This window comes from Rousettus aegyptiacus, unplaced genomic scaffold (genome assembly GCF_014176215.1).
Source record: "Rousettus aegyptiacus isolate mRouAeg1 unplaced genomic scaffold, mRouAeg1.p scaffold_m13_p_3, whole genome shotgun sequence".
NCBI classification, from domain to species: Eukaryota; Metazoa; Chordata; class Mammalia; order Chiroptera; family Pteropodidae; genus Rousettus; species Rousettus aegyptiacus.
The window spans coordinates 110009813-110029059 of NW_023416306.1; the positions used below are offsets into that span (position 1 = coordinate 110009813).

At 39.9% G+C, this 19247-nt stretch overlaps 1 protein-coding gene across 4 annotated transcripts in view; it reads right to left on the minus strand.

The window, feature by feature from the left end:
* Positions 1–17368: 17368 nt before the first annotated feature.
* The window catches only part of SCG5 (secretogranin V), a 51606-nt gene continuing 49727 nt past the window's right edge, over positions 17369–19247 (minus strand). For 3 of the 4 annotated variants that reach the window (XM_016139615.2, XM_016139613.2, XM_016139614.2), the window contains one exon: positions 17369–17950. In XM_016139615.2, coding sequence (XP_015995101.2) covers positions 17855–17950 — 96 coding nt within the window. In that variant the 3' untranslated portion in view covers positions 17369–17854. The remainder of the gene's footprint in view (positions 17951–19247) is intronic. The other variant, XM_016139616.2, reaches the window with a different exon arrangement.

Here is a 19247-nt window from a genome sequence, read left to right on the forward strand (position 1 = left end):
CCAAAGAAAAGGGAACATATTTTACAAATTCATGAACTCCTTTTTATCTACAATCGATGCTTTAGTCACTTATTTTTTAAGACTCATAAACTGCCCCAAATAAGCAAGTAAAGAGACAGAGCTTACCTGCTAAATTGGAAGTAATTGTTTTGGGGTCCTGACAACTGTAGTTTTATATATCTCAATCTGTCTCTATCACTCGCTATCTAGTAAATATTACCGATAATCACTATGACCCCTCCTCAGGAGGCTTCTCCAACCACACCCATCCAGCTCCACGATTCTCATTTCACTGGATCATTTTTCTTCATTGTCACTTATCTTTCTTTGCCACTAGAATGTAAGCTTCGTGAGCATGGGCGCTTTGTCTATCTTGGTCACTTTGATTACATGAAGTGCTTGGAATACAAAGTGTCTAACATAGAATTGAGATTCAATAAGTAGTGGTGGATTGGGAAAGGTCAGCACATGCCCACTAACTAGGATTATCAACTGAACGGAATGTTGAAGATATAACCATCACGAAATGATAAACTCAAGCCCTCATCTCACAGCTATAGCCTAAGTATGTTTGTAAATATTTATATAGATGTCCGAGCCTTTTGCCTCATATATGTGTTTTTCCACAGCTTTCAACCAGTCATTGCAAACCATTATCCAATCAAGATGAAGGCATAAGAATAAAAACTCGTCAGCCCTCTTTAACCATAATTACATAATTGAAAACTGCCCTCCGTAAGGGGGGAAAGTAGAATGACTCCACGAAGTCCAAGTTAAATTTTTAAATCATATGCCTAAACAATGGTGAATAAATAATAAGTTGCACTTACAGAAATTACTTTCAAATTACTTTGAGGCTGTTGGGTGAAGTGGAGAAGCTGCTCAGCTACTGGTTTGTAAAACGAAAGTCCATTTCTCTTGTTTTGCTCACCTATTAAAAGAATTTCTCCATCTAACTCTCAAGATGCTATGAGGGAGCTACTCTCCAGATTTAGAGAAAAACCTTGAAGGCCTTTGTAGGGAAGTGCTTGCCTGGATCTGCAAAAGCTACTTATGGCTGATCACCTAATTGCAGAGATCATCTTGCATTGGATTAAAAAAGAATAAAACCCTTTACTCATTTGGAACTGGCCTTGTATTCCCTTCGCTCCCTTCCCCCCAAATGTGGTAATGAATTTGACAATGGTTAAAGAAAAAGATATTTGCAATGGTCAAATAACAGTCACGAGATTCATATTCAGAATGGATTTCTCTTAAAAATTAATAAGAAAAAACTCCACAAGTAACCTAATGGGAAAAAAAGGTTGGCAAAGCACATGACCAGGCACTTCCCAAAAGAAGAAACCTGAACAGCTAATAAACATAAAAAGATACTAAATTACACTAGTAAATTGGGGAAATACAAACTAAAATAAGAAGATACCTTTGCCTATATAGCAGATTAGCAAAGATTTAAGTCCGCCAATATCCAGCTTTGAAAGGGGCATAGAGAAGCAGGTACTTACATGCATTGCCGGTGAGAGTGTAAATTGGTACAACCATTTTAGAGAGAAATCTGTCAATATGAGATAAAATTAAACATGCCCCTGGTATACCACCCAGCCATTCCTCTTCTAAGTAAACACCTTAGAAGAACCTGAGTGCATGTATGAGGACTAGGAATTCGTGTGAGTACTTCCATTGCAGTACAGTTTATAACAATCTTCGTGTCTGTCAACAGGAAAAAGAGAAGACAGAAGAAATGATTTTGTTCATATAACAAAATGCTGTATAGCTTATTAAAGGAATGGACTAGATTTTCATATTTCAACATAGACTTCAAAAACATAGTAATGTTTTTAAAAAGCAGCAAATTGCAAAATGATACAAGCAGTATGACACTATTATGTATATTTCATATAAACATATAAGGCAATAGTATAAATTGTTTAGGAAAACATATGTGCTCATGTAAATGTATAAATAATGGATTGGAAACCAGACCTTTGACAGTGCCTACCAGAATGGTGTGGGGAAGGTGTGCATTGGGGATGGAAGGCAAAGAGATTTCAACTTTATAATGCTTTTTAAAACTTTATTTTTAAAAATCTTAAATATGACAAAATGGTGACAATTTTAATTTCTAGGTGATGGGACATGCATATTTGTTAGATAGTCTATTTATACTTAATTTTTTTAATTTCTCAAATTAAAAAAAAACAATCTGATCTTTTTATGACAATCAAAATCATCATGTGGACACTGAGGATTTTTCCTTTTTGTGTCCTCTGTAACCAGCTTCGATCAGGATAGGCACATTTTCAAAACACATACAATCCCATGTTGGTGTTAGTCTGCTTATCTCTGTCCTCCTGGAGAGGATTGGCTCCTGGCTATCCATTTTGTTCTCTACACCTATACAGTAGAACAATTACCAGTTTCTTGTATGTGAAGAATGCATGTGCATGCGACAATTCTGAACAGTGCTGGCAAATACTAGTATATGAAAGGATGATTCATGCAGACAATTTTAATACAATTCTGACCCAATTCCATATGAGTATTTGTTGTGTGCACTACATGTGCTGTGCAGTATGCAAAAGGTGAAACCATAAAAGTATGGACATGGTCCTTTACAGTCAACACGTAGGCACAGTGGGAAATGTACTGAACTTGGAGTCAAAAAAATCAGAATAAATTCCTGACTCCTCCTTGTAGGAACCAAGTACCCCTGGGTTAGATATTTAAACCTTCGGAGTCTAAATTCAATCATCTGTGTTATAGGAATGGTAGAAATACCTACCTCTGGGTGGATGGTGGAAGTAAGTAAAATAAGCTTAGTGAAAGTGTCAGATACATGACAGACACCTAATAAAGAGCAGTGTCTGCGAAGATACTAGAGTTCATTTGGAAGCTATAACAAAGACAATGAAAGTATATCAGCATTGGTCATATCTTATGTATCTCTATATTTGCTGTGCATAATGCAGCAATGACACATAGTAGGTGGTTGTTAAGCTGCTAAATGAGTACTTACTTGCATAAGGGAAAGGAAGAAAGGGAGGGAAAGAAGGAGGACAGGAGAGAAGGAAGCAGACATGGAGAAGAGAGGAGAAGAGAGGAGGAGAGGGACGGGAAAGGGAGGGAAGGGGAGAGGAGAGGAGAGACTAAAGGAGTGATGCCATTCCAGTAAATGGCATAGCAACTTCTATTTTTGGTAAAAACCAGTCCATGGTATGACTACCCGACAGAGTGGCACAGGCAGAACAGCAAGCCTTTCTGGTTCTCTTTTGCTTGCGTCATAAGAATCACTTTAACTAATAGCTACAGTTTTCAGGATGTTTCCACTGCAGTGACAGAACCTGAGAAAAAGAGACCAGAAGATGCCCGACCACGTAGCAAGAGAGGCTGAGACTTCCATGCCAAGGACTGCTGGCAGAGACAGAGTGAAACAAGACAGAAAGGCAGAGATAGAAATGTGTCTCTCAGCATTTGCAGTGCCAGAATATAATGGACCCTGCTGCACATGAGGCTCCCATCTTTGTCTGCAAACTGGGTGACTTGTAAAGTCTGAAAAGTTGCTATTTATTTCGAGCTCTTTGAGGGGACTTCACTCCTGGAAAAACCTGAATGGTCCTTTAATCGGTTATTGATTTTCTACTTTCCCTTGGGGCTTGAACTGCTGTGGTTCTGAACTTTCTCAATCTTTTTAGGTATATTTTCCAAGAAAAGCTCATTCTATTATAATTGTAAAATGTCAGCGCTTTTGGAGAAAATCTGCTGAAAGCACTCGTTAAACCGAAGTTCTCTGAGTTTCACGCCGTTGTCCTGGCTGCCCTGCTCCTCCTTTTAGTTTTGCCTTATTGAATTTATTTCCAACTTTATTCCCTTGAGATCTCTACTGTTTACTAGCAGCCATGTTTTAAGGTCTATCTTTTCACTTTTTTGTCCTTTTTGAGGCACGGAAGCATCCTTGTGATTTCTGTCCTAAAAAGTCACCGTACTGGTTTATTATATCTTTTAAAAGGTTTTATAACATTATTAAAAATATTATAAATTCATCATAGAAAACTTAGAAAATAGAGAAAATACAAAGAAAATTTAAAAATTCTATAATTCTACAACCCCCAAATAACCTGTTTATTTATACATACACCACATAAACATATATACATATATGGATTTTCTTTTAGTTATATAGATATGCGTATGTATCTTAAAGTTGGTTTTTACTATTTAATATGTACCAAAATCTAGACTTTACATACATTATATATTTTGATCTTCACAACAATCCTATAGTACTGATACTATTATTTGCTCTTTTTAAAGGTGAGGAAACTGATGTCCAGAGAGGTCATGTAACTACCTCAAGGGTACACAGCTATATGAGGCAAAGAAGGAATTTATGGCTGGCTGATATCTATGCCCCTTCCACTTACCTTCCATACTACACACTGTGTAGTTAGAGTTTATGCTCTACACTGTGCTAGAACTAATATTGAAACACCATAATTCTCCACAAAAAGCACCCTAAATACCAAATGATTTAAAGAATCCAATAGCTGGTATTGTCAAGACATTTGGTTGTATAATATGAACATATATATGAGAAATCTGAGTTTAGATTTTACATGACTTTACTTACAAAGAATTCTGAGCACATGGCCATTCGAAACTCAGATAAGCCCAATAAGTTCTGCCTTTTGCCATTATAATTGTTATTAGTGATGTATCAGTCTAATTTTTTAATTAGAAGCTCTTATAAGCTCAGTATTTTGGGGTCCACTCAGGGCAGAGAAGCATGGAGCTAGAGGTGAGAAAGTAAATTCAAGAAGTGCTTTCCCTTCTAAGAACCAACATGAGCTGGGTGCCAGTGTGCAGAGGGCTCACAAAGCGTCCAGATTTAAATCTCTTTTAAATCTTAGCTCTTTCTTCACTCCTTCCCTCCCTAGCTTAAAGAGTGGATCATCTGGAATATGATTTCTCTGTCATTTTTAAAAGAAAGACAAAAATGTAAACTGTGGGCTCCTCACTGCTTATGTCAGAGCAATACATGTGTGCTTTATATAAACTAACCATTCGTCTATTAATGTTTGTAAAGAGCTCCGTAGATATAAGGCATTTGGGACACGCTCTCTAGAGAAATGTGGTGCCTTTGGAAAGAGGATCAGAGAAGGAAGGAATCAGTGGTAGGAGAAATTCCTTTGTAGTCCATGGTAAGAGAATGTGAAAAGAAATCTCTAAAGATGAGCATTGAGCTGCATTTTCCCCTGTGTTGAAGGCTAGAGCAGAAGGAGAGAAACATTTCCAAGGAGCTTTGGCAGCCTTGCCTGTATGTCTGTTTCTATACTTTATGTTATTTGTCTGTGTGACAAGAAAGAGAAAATAAAGAGGACATACTTTGGACTGGACGACATGGCAGTATGTCCCCAGAAACTGGCTTTCAGATGATGTCCCGTGGGTCTCCCAGAGACAGCAAGGGTTTCAGGGTGACCGGTCACCCCATCAGCTTCAGCAGTGAGGGGCCGTCAGGATCTCCCAGGGACCCACCATGTTGTAGGGAAGTGCAGGGCTGAGCACAGAACAGGCTCTTAAAGACTACGCCACAGTAATGTAGAAACAAAGAAGAAACCCTTTCTGAAAATAAGTCATAATGATTCCTGCAGCAGCTACTCTGCTAACCAGAGTAATCTATGAATGTCCGCTAATAGATTAGGAGATATTATCTCTGTGGCCACCTCTCAGTACCAGCGACCTCAAAAAGCCTGCCTAGCCAAAACCTCAGGACACTAGCCTGAGCCCCTGGTTATGTTTTCAATCTTCCCTAAAAGGAAAGAAGAAAGGAGAGAGGGAGGGAGGGAGTTGGGGAGAGACAGAGGGAAGGGGAGGGATCATTCCTTTTAAATAAGAAAGACAAGTTATTTCAGAAAACAACAGCTTTTCTTAATTGGTACCTAAGCTCTGTAGTCCTGTGTCTATTTGAATAGCAATTATTACTATATGAGCTCTGTGCCGTCAATCTGGGAAAAAGAATCTTCTCACCAGGAAGCATTTCAAAGTGAGTATTTGCTTTTGATACAAACATTCGATACAGATATGAAGTTGCACAAGTACAGCCCGGGATGTGAAAGGACAAGAGGCTAAACTGCAAGTGTTGCTTCTACCCCTGGAGTTCAGTGCTTGACTGATTGTTTCGGTGGAAGTTTCTGCAAATCTGACTCTGAGCCAAAGGGAACCACAGGCTGGTCTCTGAGCACACCCCCCAGATCCCCAGGCCCATGCCTTTGCTCCCGTTGCCTTCTCCACTTAGACTTTCCCAGTCTCATCTCTTCCTATTGAAGTCATCCTCCTACTTCAAAGCTCCTTCTTAGACCCTTTAGCATTTTCTCTGATTTTTGTGGTATTTTTACTTTATTATAGTCACATGTATACTTGACCTATCTTCTTCCATGGGATGTAGACTGCTTGAGTAGTGGCATCATTTCTTTTCTCATCTTTGAGTTCCCTGTGTGTCCAGATCGGTGTCCTAAAAAAAAAAAAAAAAAGAAAGAAAGAAAAAAGAAAAAAAAGAAGATGCTCACTCAGATGTTTGTTGAGATGGAAGCAAGGATTTCTCTTAAGATAAAGGAGGCTGAGTTGAATTTAACAAAAGTGCTCTGTGTCACAAGTACTGTCGACGTAAGAAATGGCAAAGCTGTAGAGAATTTTATAAGTTTATTCGAGCCAAATTGCCAATTGCCGGGAAGTAAAATCTCAACGGATTAAGAAAATGCTCCAGAGAATGGAAGTTCTGAAGCTTATTTTATACATTGGAATCAAAAGAGGGCTGCAAGGAATCTATCGGTGGTAGTTTAAAAGGGTAGGAGAAAGCAAAGCAGAGAAATCTCTGGGATTGGATAGAAAGTAAACTGGAGAGGTTCATATTTCTTCTATATTGGTGGGTACAGAATAGTTAGTTAATAATTAACATTACAGCACATAGAGATTGTATTTCAGGAACAAGATAACAGTGCGGTGTTCTGTGGTCTCCTGCTCTGGTGGGAGGTTGCGCCTTAAGGGGTCTGGAAAAAGGGGATTACTCTGACATTTCAAAGGTATGTTTTCTTAGCTGCAAAGGCAATAAATAGGCTCTCTTAAAATAAAACATTGACTTTTGTCAAGGAAGCTAGAGGCCTAGGACATGACTACCGGCTGAGGCTTGCTTTTAGTTAAAAATTTTTGTGTTTAGACCATCTTATGTGATCACTTTTGGTTTCTGAATTTGTAAGGCTGGCCATGCAGAATTTCCCTGAGCTTGTCAGGTTTAGTACGAAGTACTAAGTGCTAAAGTTTATTTCAAACTTGGTCGCTGGTGATGCAGTTTTGGTATTGAACTCTAGCCAATCTCATATCTTCCCTGCCACCGCCCTAGTCCAGATAAAGGCCGTTTCTCTTCTGGCCGGCTGCAGCTTCTCTTCAATGTTCTCCTCACTCCACCGAAGCTGACACACAGCTGCTGGAGTAAACTTTTAAAATCTCATACTAGATCATGTCCTTCTCTTGCCTAAAACCCTTCCTTCCTAGCTCTTACCAGACTTTTAAATTATTCGGTTTATTAATTCGCTTCATTTTGTCTGTCTCCTCCATAGGCCTGTAAGTTCTGTGGAGTAATAACCATCTCTGTCTGTTTCACTGTCTCCCCCACTTCCAGCATGGTGCTTGGAATACGGTAGGTTCTCACAAACCTTTGTAGAATGAATAGATAAGAAGTGCAGAGCCATTATCAATCTCCTTCGCGTTGTGAGCTTTGCTCCACCTCCCATTTTCCTTGCTCCAGCTTCCAGTTTCTACTCTTTGACTGGAACTCCCTGGCGGAATAAGCATGGTGTGGCTCTGGACTCAAGCCCTCCAGTGGAACCTCAGTCCTTAGCCTTGTGATGGGATCAGAGAGCACATCCCTGTACTCTGTGTGCACCCCACCCATTGAGGGACAGCCAATAATGATGGTGCTGCCTCATTCTGGGAACTTCCCTGCATCCCTAGTAACTTCCTTTGCAAAACCAACCGTGAGACAACATTCCAAAGACCCCAGAAAAGTAAGCTTCATGGACTGCTAGACCGGATAGCGGCCACTCCACTAAAAATATCACAGTAACGCACACTTCCCCCTTGTGTTTCTGAGAAAACTTAAAGATTTGTGGTTGGCAGATATTTTCATTTTCTAAGCCTGGTGAAATAGAGCACAAAAGAAGAAAGCCATACCGAATTAGAGAAGGAACATTTACATAGATGGCCAGGAATGATGCATATTTTGCCACTGATTTCATTTTTTACTCTTTGGAAACAGGGTCTAGTAACTAGCTAAGTCCATTTTCAGGGCATTCATAGTTCCAAACACCTCTTCTTTCGCTATTTATTGATGGAGGCCCAAGTATATCATCCTAATTCATCCCGAGGAATCAGTGTAGCAACAGCATTTTATCATGGTAGTTGTGGGCTTTTGAAAGAACAGTTCCAAACCACAGGAGTATCCAATACTTCTGGAAGGAAGTGAACTGGTTAGGAAGGTCTGGGGTCTTAGAAATAAATTCAGGTGATGCTAAATATGCTTTTCAGGTATGGAAGAATTTTGTGAGACTGTTTCTATAGTTCTGCAGGCTGCTCACACAGCAGTTGAGTATTTTATTCTACTGCCTTCTCTCCTGGTCTCTTATCTTCACCAGATTCTCATGCTTTCTCTGATTGCAATTGTGGGCCCTATTTCCCCAAATTGCCCAAGAAGCAGAGTCACTGGAGGAGCTTTAAAAGAAAAAAAAGGATTCTCAGAGTTTGCTCTAGACTACTGAACCAGAATTTCCTTAGATAGGGCCCAAGAATCTGTATTTTTACAAAGCTCTCTAGATGGTTCTAACCAGCAGCCCGGTTTGGAAATCACTGGTGTAGTGGAAAGAATTCTATTTGCACTGAAGTTCAATCACCAACTACCTGAGCAACTCCAGACAAATCAACTCTTGAACTATCAGGAAAAGAGAGGAAATGACATCTACATCACAGAGTTACTGCAGAATTAGAGAAAATTTTGCATATGATCTAGCCCTCTGTGTATTTAATAGAATGAGTTAGTTAATACTCTGCTGGTGACTGAGAAGCTTCCCAGAGTCTTTTTCTGAAATAGTGTTTAGCTTCCTCTTCAGTGTTTAATTCCTTATGAAACTTTATTTCTCCCTTTGTCAGTCACCAAGGATAAGGCCATATGTAGATGAATCATAAGACCATTATGCCATGTGTTCCAAGAGCATTCCAAGTTCACTGCTGCAAGAAACGCTTAACATTTAATGCATATTGTTTCTCGATATCTCTTTCCAAATTGCCAGTGCAGTTTCCATTTCTGGGAAATTACATAGACATGTCTGGATCCAACTCTTTTATCTTTACATTTCCAACTGCTCTGTTTTCCTTCTTTCTTCCCATCAAATTCTCATATTTTGACAGTTTTAAGACCAGCTCTTCCTTGATCTTTTCCTTCCTATAATATATTGAATCAAAACGAGCCCATTCTCCTTGGTGTGTCTTCTCCCCAAACACAAAATACCCTGAAGTTCAGATTCTCTTTCTGTGAGTGGGTTAACATCACAAAAAGTTTGTGGTTTCATCCATCATAAACAAGAGTGTTTTAAATGAACTGTTTCTTTTCTCCCAAGCATCACAAAAAGGTTGGGACAAAGTAAAATAAATTTTTAGCAAGAAAATTTACTTATTAAAAATAGTAGTGATAAAAATATGTAAAGTGATTCAGTAGGAACAATTTGTAAAATGCTTTAACTTAAAAGGAAACACTCTCATCCACAGTGAATCAGGAGGAAAACACTCTTGGCCTTTTGAAAACGCTGTTTACACTGTTCAGTGTTGACAAAATGTATCCCTCTAAAAGTCCTTTCTCTTACAATGTGAGGCAAGGAGGCAAACTGCATGTGAGAGTATATCTGATCATACTTCATTGAGGAATGTTACAGTTTTGCTTGTTGTGTACCCACTTGTTCTGAGCATATTAACGAACATTATATTAGCTGCTGGCAGTGTTTTGTATGAAACTCATCCATTTGTAAAACTAGAAGAAATATTATATTCACATTTTCAGTCTTCTTTATTAAAAAAAAAACTACTGCAATGTGGTTTGAGTTGTGCATCTACTGGGGATATATTTGATGAATCGACTGTCAAGGTATATGTAAAAACTGATTTTGAAAATTTCTCATGGGTTGTTCAGCAGGCGGAGAATAGACTTTTGAGCATCTCTTCATTTTCATTCTGGTTCTTTCATTGATTCTTTTCACTTTCCAAGTTCATCTGCTATTGCAATAAAAATAGCTCCCTCTCTCCTATTCCAACCTCTCTGAATTTTCTGAGGTGTGATGGACTAATTACAAAGTAATCTGATGTTTTTGGATTAGTGGTGCCATCTAAATATAATGGATTATTCCCCATCAGATACTCTAATATAGCATCATCCAATCTGGAAGCTCCTGAAAGTTGTGGAGGATAAAAAGACTAGATGCCCAGTCACCAAATCAACAACATCAACAACAACAATGACAAAGAAATAAAGTGTAGTGAGAAATAAAAAAGAAAAAAACCTCCATCTTTACCTTTTTCATCCATGCCACTGTACATCCAGGGTGCGGAGGCCGGGCAGGGGCTGGAGGGATGGTTCCCATGTCAATACTAATGATAAAGCTTGAGTTTGTTGTACATCTTTACTGCAATTACTCATTTTCATTAGAAGACACTTTCTTATTTTATCAAACAGGAAGATTGCAGGAAAAAAAAAAGTCACCTCTAAAATTCCAGGATCTACCATTTGGCTACGCTTTCTCCCGTGGCGCTGTCATAAAATTGTGAGTTGATGGCTGAACTGAGATGAGAACAACTGGGCTCTACTTACTCCTGCTTTGGAAAATAATGATTTACTGATTATATGCTTTTGACAAAGTTGAGGAAGAAATATGGCGTGGACTACTTTCACTTCTAAGAATAACAGTTTATGAATGCTGGCTTAAATTAGCATATCTATTATAATAATAGTTAACATTTCAGACCATATCATATTTAAACACTGTGATACTTTAAATGTTGGATGTGGTCAACTGGCACACAGTACGTACTCCCATCACTTTCTGTGTGCCTTCTTGTATTGCAGGAGCTGGAAAGCTAAAAATTACATTAGCTAGCTCCCTGGCAGCTAGGATCCTGGAAGTAAAATAGAACACCAAATAGATGCACTCCCACAAGATTTTGAAGGTAGAAGAGAACAGAGAAAAACTATTTTTCCGTGCTGCTTCTCCTACGACAGACAGTGGCTGCAGACAAATCCGGCACTTCTGTGTGGAGATAACAGCTTTGGGAGCATCATGTGACATCCACGTCTTGATCTCTAGATCCCAACCATGATAGTGACCTTGAACTGGTTAAGTCCAGCCGTCGGTCCCTGCCTCCGCGCCTCCACATCTTCAAATAATTTTGCAAGCCCCCAATTCTTTGTATTAAATAGCTTTCATCTAAAAATATCCAGAGTAAAGAATTTATTCTTTCCACTGTAATCTGACTAATTCTGAATTTGGCATCCAAATCAAGGTTTAATACAGGAGCTGTATTGCAGGGAATTTAGTCTCACATTAATTTGATAAAGTAGATATTACCTTTCCCATTGTCAAATGAAAGAACTAAAATTCAGTGAGATGAAATAACTTGCTCAAGTTCACACAACCTGTAAGTAGCAGAATCCAAGATGGAATGTAAATCTAATTACAAAGTTTTTGTGCCTAGCTCTGTTGAACTGTGATGGCATAGGATCAGATACATAATAATTGTGTGCAAAGTGCTGAAGATTTATCTATTTATTTTGTTATAAACTACATGATGGGTGTTTATGTCTCGTATATTTTTGTGTAAGAGTCCCATAGCATGGCTCAGTATTTGAGGGCCTAAAATAGATCCTCGATAAGTTACTACTGAAAGTGACACCAAAAGATGAAAATCCATACGATGGCCTGCTTGGGGATACATCACTATAGTTGCTAAATTGGTTTTATTAAGATGTTTCTCATTCTTCATGTCCTCGATTGCCTCTGCTAAGAACTATTACAAATATTTTTCTGTTTCTCATGTATACATTTTTGGTTTCTTTTGGGAGGAATAACTTATCGACGAGTTCTACTACCATATTAAATTCATCATATGATAGAACAGTCAATCTATTAGGGTAACCTTTTTAGGTCTATCTCATCCCAAATTGTAGCAGCTCTCTTTCTAAAAGATTCTTTCTAAGACTAAATTCAAGGGCATGTTTCTACCAGAATCTTTGCAAACACTTTGCCTTTGCTTACAAACTTCAGAAGCCACGGTATGACATTCACAAATCTTTTACTACTTTTCTGCATGATTTCCTCTGTGCCCACTAGCAATCAAGTTTTCTTTCACTAAATTTCTGTGATATTTATTGATCCCTGCCTTTTACACCAAATCTGCTATATTCTACACATTTTCTTTTAATTGCAAAACCCATGTGTATTTTAGGAGGAAATTTGATCCATATGTTTCTGATTCATCTACAATGAAGTCACCATACTGGGGAGAACAGCCTGACAATCACAAAGTCTTGGTAGAGTCTCTTTTTTCCTTTAGAAACAAGAAGTCAGGTATATGAAGAGCAAGCTCCCCCAGTCCTGCTGTGTTCAGACTGCTGGTAAAACCCAAGCCTCAGGAGGCGTCGAGGGAGTGTTACATTTTCAAAATGGTAGTCTCTTTATGGAGGGCTGCCTTTCGATGGATCTCATGAATAATGTCCTGGATATTGCTTTTGCAAGGCGATGGAACTGACCCACTCCGATAACTTCTTCGTTAGACTCTCCTGTGCTCTAAGTGAGACCCCCTCCCATTGATTGGCCAACTTTTCCCAAGGTTTCTTTGTTCTCATTCCCAAGGCTGTTGCCATAGCACTTGGTATAGTTAAAGGACAGATTATGCCCTGTGTGCCACTCACATGCCTACTGGATATTCCTATGGTCAGAAGAGCAGTGGCAAATGAAAGCCCTTGGTGTAACCCAGGACTGAGGCTGCCCACAGATCCGCCCTCATACTGAGCAAGACCACTGCACTGGTCTGGTCTATCTCTCGAGTAAATAGGTCATCCTTGGAGTGCAGCGCATTGAGGTATTTGGCTGGAACTCTGTGCCTCGACACTTACTGAACTGCCAAAGTTTGGGCAGTAACTCAGGGAAAAGAGCAAGAAGAAAGAAGTTCTATTGGCTGGTTTTAAAAGGTCCTGAGAATCATATACATACTTTCAAGTCAATCTGTCAACCCTATTAAAGTAAGAAATAATACCACCCTTCCTTCTTTATACACAGTCTAAGATGATCAACCTTTTGTGGCTTCTTTAAAATGTCCCACAATGTTCATTTATTCAGCAAACAGTTATTGCCCTATGCAAGGTACCAGGATAAAAAGAAAAGTGAGACACAGTGCATGGCCTCAAGGAACCTATAACGCAGAGGAGCCAGTCAGACACATAATGTAAACTAAGAAGTATTGGGTAGCAGTGTGGTATACTGTTGAGTATCCACCATGGAGATCAAGAGACCTAAGTTCACGTTCCAACTCTGCCACTTAATAGTTGTGAAGTCTTGGTTAAGTCATGTAACCTCTTAGCCTCAATGGCTTTGTATAGTAGGGAAGAAAGATGAAATGAATCAAGTATATAGAATCCGTTCTGCATATATAGTAACTCTTATTATCATGCTCTGTTACAGGAATTGTACTAAATAAAGTACGTGTGAGGTCCCACAGAAACACAAGGAGGATGGTAAGAGAATCAGGGATACTTGATTTGGGAGAAAGAGTGACCTCTGATCTGACTGTATTTCTAAGTGAAAGTTGCTGAGAAGAATATTTACCCACTATGTTGGGAATTCCTTTTCTCCTGGAGTTAACCTCAAATACTCTGACATCGTAAGACGGAGAGGGTACACACATCAGCACTGAGACTGCCTTGCTTACGAATAGCTCCTATGGCTCACAGGACCTAGACTTTCTATGTGCCCTGAATTTTCAGCATTTCTATTTCCCTTTCCCCCTCTTCCTATTCATTCTTGTCAAAGTTATAAACTTGAACAGCCTTTGGCGTGGTCTGCACACTGTCGTCAGTGATCCTTTTAATATATGAACTTGATAATGTCCTCTCCCCTTATGAAATCATCTTGGAACTTCCCGTCCTTCCTGATAAAAACCCACACACTTTAGCGTGGTCCATTTAGCTCTTCATGGTATAGTCTGTCTCCCTCGCCAGACTTACCTCTTAGCTTCCCACTGCATGTTGCTCTTTAAACTATCGCCAGACTGGACTCACCCATGCATTGCTGTCTCTCTCTCTTTTATGGTTCTGCATGTGCATTCCTTTGCTTAAAATGTTCTGCCTTCCATTTTCTGTCCTGCCTTTGAAAGACTCAAGATTCATCTCGAGTGCGACCTTCTGGCTTCCTTTCCTGATCTACCCATTCTAGATCAGCTGTGCCTCTTCTGGTTCCTGATAACACCTTCACAGATTCTGCTGTGACTCCCGTTGCCCTCTCAGCCTCTCTGCATCGTGAGTTTCTTGAGCTCATAAATAATTCCTGTCTTCCCACCTGCCTCAGTCTTGGCTCATGAAATGTTTGTAAATGAATCACGGAACCTTAGAGAAAATCTTAGCTATCCTCCTACTTGGAGGTGCATGAATGTCCTCTGCAGAGTTAACTGAAGTGCCTATGAAAGGGCTACTTTGAATGTCAGCCTCTTCTGTCTGTAGGGAGAAAGTGGAAGACCATCTGAAGCAGAGCCAAAAAAACGAGTACTATTCCTGGAAGAAGGGCCATTGGCTCTTGTTGATTCTCTCAGTGTCCTGGCAAAAGGGTCCTTGGAAAGAGAACAGGGTAGTGGTGGATGCGGAGGCACATGTCAGAACAGCTCCATGTGCTTGGGGAGTTTGTTGTACTCTAGAAAGTAGCTGTGACTGGGAACTAAGCAAATTTTAAGTTCACGACACAATCCTGGAGCCCATGTCAGCTATCCTGGGGCCTGAGTCTGGGATTCTTCCAGATAAGTGTCTAGGCATTAGGCAAGACCAAGCTTCATCAACACGGCTGTTAAGTAGCAAGAAATGCCCACAGTGCCTGACCATGACCCAGTGACCCCACCTCGCCCGCCCCCCCCCCCCACTCTAGCCTGATAAAGTACTCTGGCTGTCTTAGACCATTGTTTGGAGAGACCCTAGGAAGGAGATTTTGGACAACCCGCCAAGGATGTGCTTGAATGATTATGGGAAACATAAACATTTATGGAGTGTTCACGTTGATTGCACGGTGATGAGGAACCCAGTGGCCCTCCAGGAGCCCCTTGAAGTTCAATGTTCTGATGGGTAGTCTTCCCCACTTACAAAGATGTCCACTGGCTCCCAACATCATCACTAGAAAAGAGCTCCAGTTGAGGTTTGGCTAAACAGGATGCAGTTCTTAGGTGTCAGACAAAGGGCAGTACTACTCTGCTTTGTTTTGCTCTATTTTTTGCAGTAATGAGATTACTGGAGTCTAGAAAGGGGGGCTTTCACAGATGTGGAATTCTCTAGTCTCTGAACAGAACCCGCTACCACATCCTGCCCAGTCTGACCCCAGCTCATCCTCTTAGGCCTCCGTCAGCCATATTTACCATTCCATTTGACTCCTCAATGCCACCTCTGAAATGTGGGTGTGGCCTTGTCTGAGCCGCCATGTGCCGTGCCAAGGTGGTGGCATCTTAATGATCACCATGTGGTTCTGTGGCACACACAGAGGATTTCAAACACAAGGAATTTAATATAGAAAATTGGTAACACAAGTGATATTCAAGCCAGGAAGCTACAGAGGTTAGTGAAACAACCCAGAGAATAACAATATAGCAGAAGCTGTGTATCCTTAGGTGGTAGGGTCTGAGAGAGGAGGAGACCTGGCTGGGGCCTGGGGACCAGGCTCACCTGGCAGAGACTGAAGTCTCAGAGAAGATGCATGTGCTGAGAGAAAAAACAAATTACATTGCTTTCTCCCATTCTCTTACCTTCTACTCTCCCTTCAGTAACCTCACATTAAACCCAGCCAGAAGTCAGCTGACAAGGGAGCCTGGGAAATGCAACGTGCTATCAGAGAACAGAGAAGAGCAAGAACTCATCTGAAGGCAAACAGGACAAACACAGGCACAGTGACTTCCCCTCCTCCTGCTTCTCCTACTGCTTCCTTCTTCACTACCTCAAAACATCTTTCTTTAGTCATTTTTCTATGCTTTTGTCCAATCTTAGAGAAAGAGATGTCTTTAATTTTCCTGAGAGAGAGGGAGAACTGGTATGAAATGTAACTAAAATGCCTACAAAACCCAGAATTCATAGGGTAGACCCTCCCAGCTTTATACGTCTCTATAACATGAGGGAATGAACTACCTTTTGGAATCAGGAGGCAAGGGTGCTTCTAAAATCATGCTATGGGATGTGAAGAAATTACCTGCAGTAGCCCTCTTGAAAAAAAATGCCTTCTGCTATGAAAAAAGTGCCAATACCTTTCTCGAATTTTAAAAGCCACAATAACAACTTGCACGTTCACCAAATACGATCAAGCTATTTCTATTAGACACTGACATTTAGACTTAATGTGCACTCATTAAAATTAAAATCAAGAATGATCTTTTTCCCTGAGTGTTTTCTCACTGTTGTCTCCCTTCTATAGACAGGAAATTGAGGCCAGTGATATCAAAGCCTGAAACTGTGGTCTCCGTTAGAGCGAGGACTTACAAATGGCACGGAAATAATCTCACTAGTGAACTGATGATTCCTGCCAGCCTTTCAGTGAATTGTTTTTCTGACTTGGGAGAACTTGGCTGGAAGAAAATTTCATACCTCTTCCAAAACAGGCAGGACACTGCTCTTGCACCCACCATTCCACACTTTAAAAGCAGAGTAGAGCTGGCTGACGTACCTGGGACTCACAGAAAGACACTCTGAGACCTGGGTTGCACACTCTACAGCCTGAGGGCCTGACCCTGCTGGTTTAAATGTGGGTCCCCAGTGCACCCTGAAAGCCTAGCCCTGGGCATGGCATACAGCAGAAACCCAGTATTTACTGAATAAACAAAATAACTTGACTCAGAGGACTTTAGTCATTATTACAGGCTATATCACTTTCAGCTTGCTGTGGATGCTGAGTGTCATTCCTACCATCTGTAAAATGGAGATAATAATATAGCCCCATTTACTTCACAGTATTATTCAAATCAAATAAACTCGTATTTGTTTGTTCTAGTAACAAAGATATTGTTTTTATGATGCTCTAAATAAAACAACTTCCCACACCAATGCTTGCATACACATTTATTAAGATGCAGCCAAGTGAAATGTGTCAGCTCTTCCTCTCAAATACAATCTTCTTTATTGATGTATTACAATGCCCAGGGCTGGGCGTTGATGAGCATCATTATCAAAACCAAATGCCAGCTTTTTATAGACATGGCCCGAACAGTACAGCCCAAAGCACCATTCTAAACTACAATAAATCTGAGAACATTTTATTCAGAGGCTTGCTTTTTACTGTTGTTGACATATACGCTTTATTTTTAATGGTCATTGCAGATTCACATTTTAAAAAAATCTTGTATTCTAATTTAGCAGAAAGCGGAGATAATCACTGTGAAGGACAATAACAATATCAAGATAAAGCTGCTTTTCCTCCATACTTGTCTAAATGAGGAACATGCTGCCATTCACGGGGACACTAATAACACATGCACGTAAGCAATGCCGAGAACTAACAGGTGCTGTGGGTGCCCACCCAGCATCTTCACTTTACTCCGGGTCCTTATCCTCATCTGAAAAATGAGGGACTGACTTCTTTGCGACAACGTTGTCCAGTCTCTGTCCTTGCAGATATGGGTTGATGCTCTGAAAAAATATATATGGTTTGGCATTATACCTGAACATCGCATACAGACATCCCACAAAATAGGTGAATGAGAATCATTTGCCACCTACTAGGTTAACTACAAGGTAACAGTGGTACCTACCACCTGACAAATGACTACTCCAGGGCACCAACCAACACCTCTGTAGTCAGAGAAATGTCGTGTGACTGACAGATATGTCTAGGTGTGTCTTTTACACAGCTGTAAAGTTCCTATTGGATGTTATACATCCCCCACCTTTTGGGGACAAAGATTTGATGTGAACCTGCTAACATGCTCACTATCAACTTGGATTTGCAAGTCCCATATGAAAGAGAACTGTTACTCTACAGCCTTATTTAGGTGAGAAAGAGAATCTGAAATGAATTAAATTATTTTACAAGAAGAATGTTCTTAAGATGACAGAGCAGGGCCAAGTAGAAATTAGCATCTACAGACACGGATCATCCTGTTGTTGTGTTCATTCTTCCATGCCATTATTCTACTAAAGAGGATTCATCAGGACTCTAACAGTTATTTCTACCTTCCCTCAGTCAAATTGAAAAACTGAAGGAAAAGGAGAAAGTTACATGGAAGCCTCCTTTATTTTTGACTCAAGACTCCATAGTTTGAAATCTCTTTCATCTGTTGGAATTCTGAATGAGTCAAAGTTTTTCCATTCCTTCTCTAATACGTATCTATTTTTTGAGGTTTGGATTTGAACTAGTAATTGCAGCTTTACAACATAGCAGCAAGCAGAAAAATTTCAGAGTTTTGAAATATTTGTTTATTGAAGTTGCCTTCCAATAACTGAACAAAAATATAAGAAAGCTGTAGTTACAAATGATTGGCGATCCTACTGGATTGAAAGTCTGCGAGGGGACAGTTCAAAGGTGGATCTCTCTCGCCCATTGGACACGGCCTGCCCTTTAGAAGGGCGAGCAGACATTCTCCCAAGAGAAGGAATGGAACCTGAGATTAGTATTGGTAAATGTCCTTCCACATTCCGACAGGTAATGAATCATGAAAGACCCAACTTATTCTGTAAAAATATCTCACAAACAAGCTAAGAATTACAAAATATGCAGTGTCCTCATAGATCTGAAAAGTGATATATCACAGAAGACTTTGCTAGGAAAGAATCTTTAAAATATTTTTAAAAAACTAACATACTTTTTATATCAGGGATTGTCAACTATAATGGCCTGGCCGACCCCAGGGAATCATACCAGAATTTTTGCATAGGTGGAGCAAGTGTGGACTGAAAAAGTGTATTCAAGATCATAAATATTTTGACT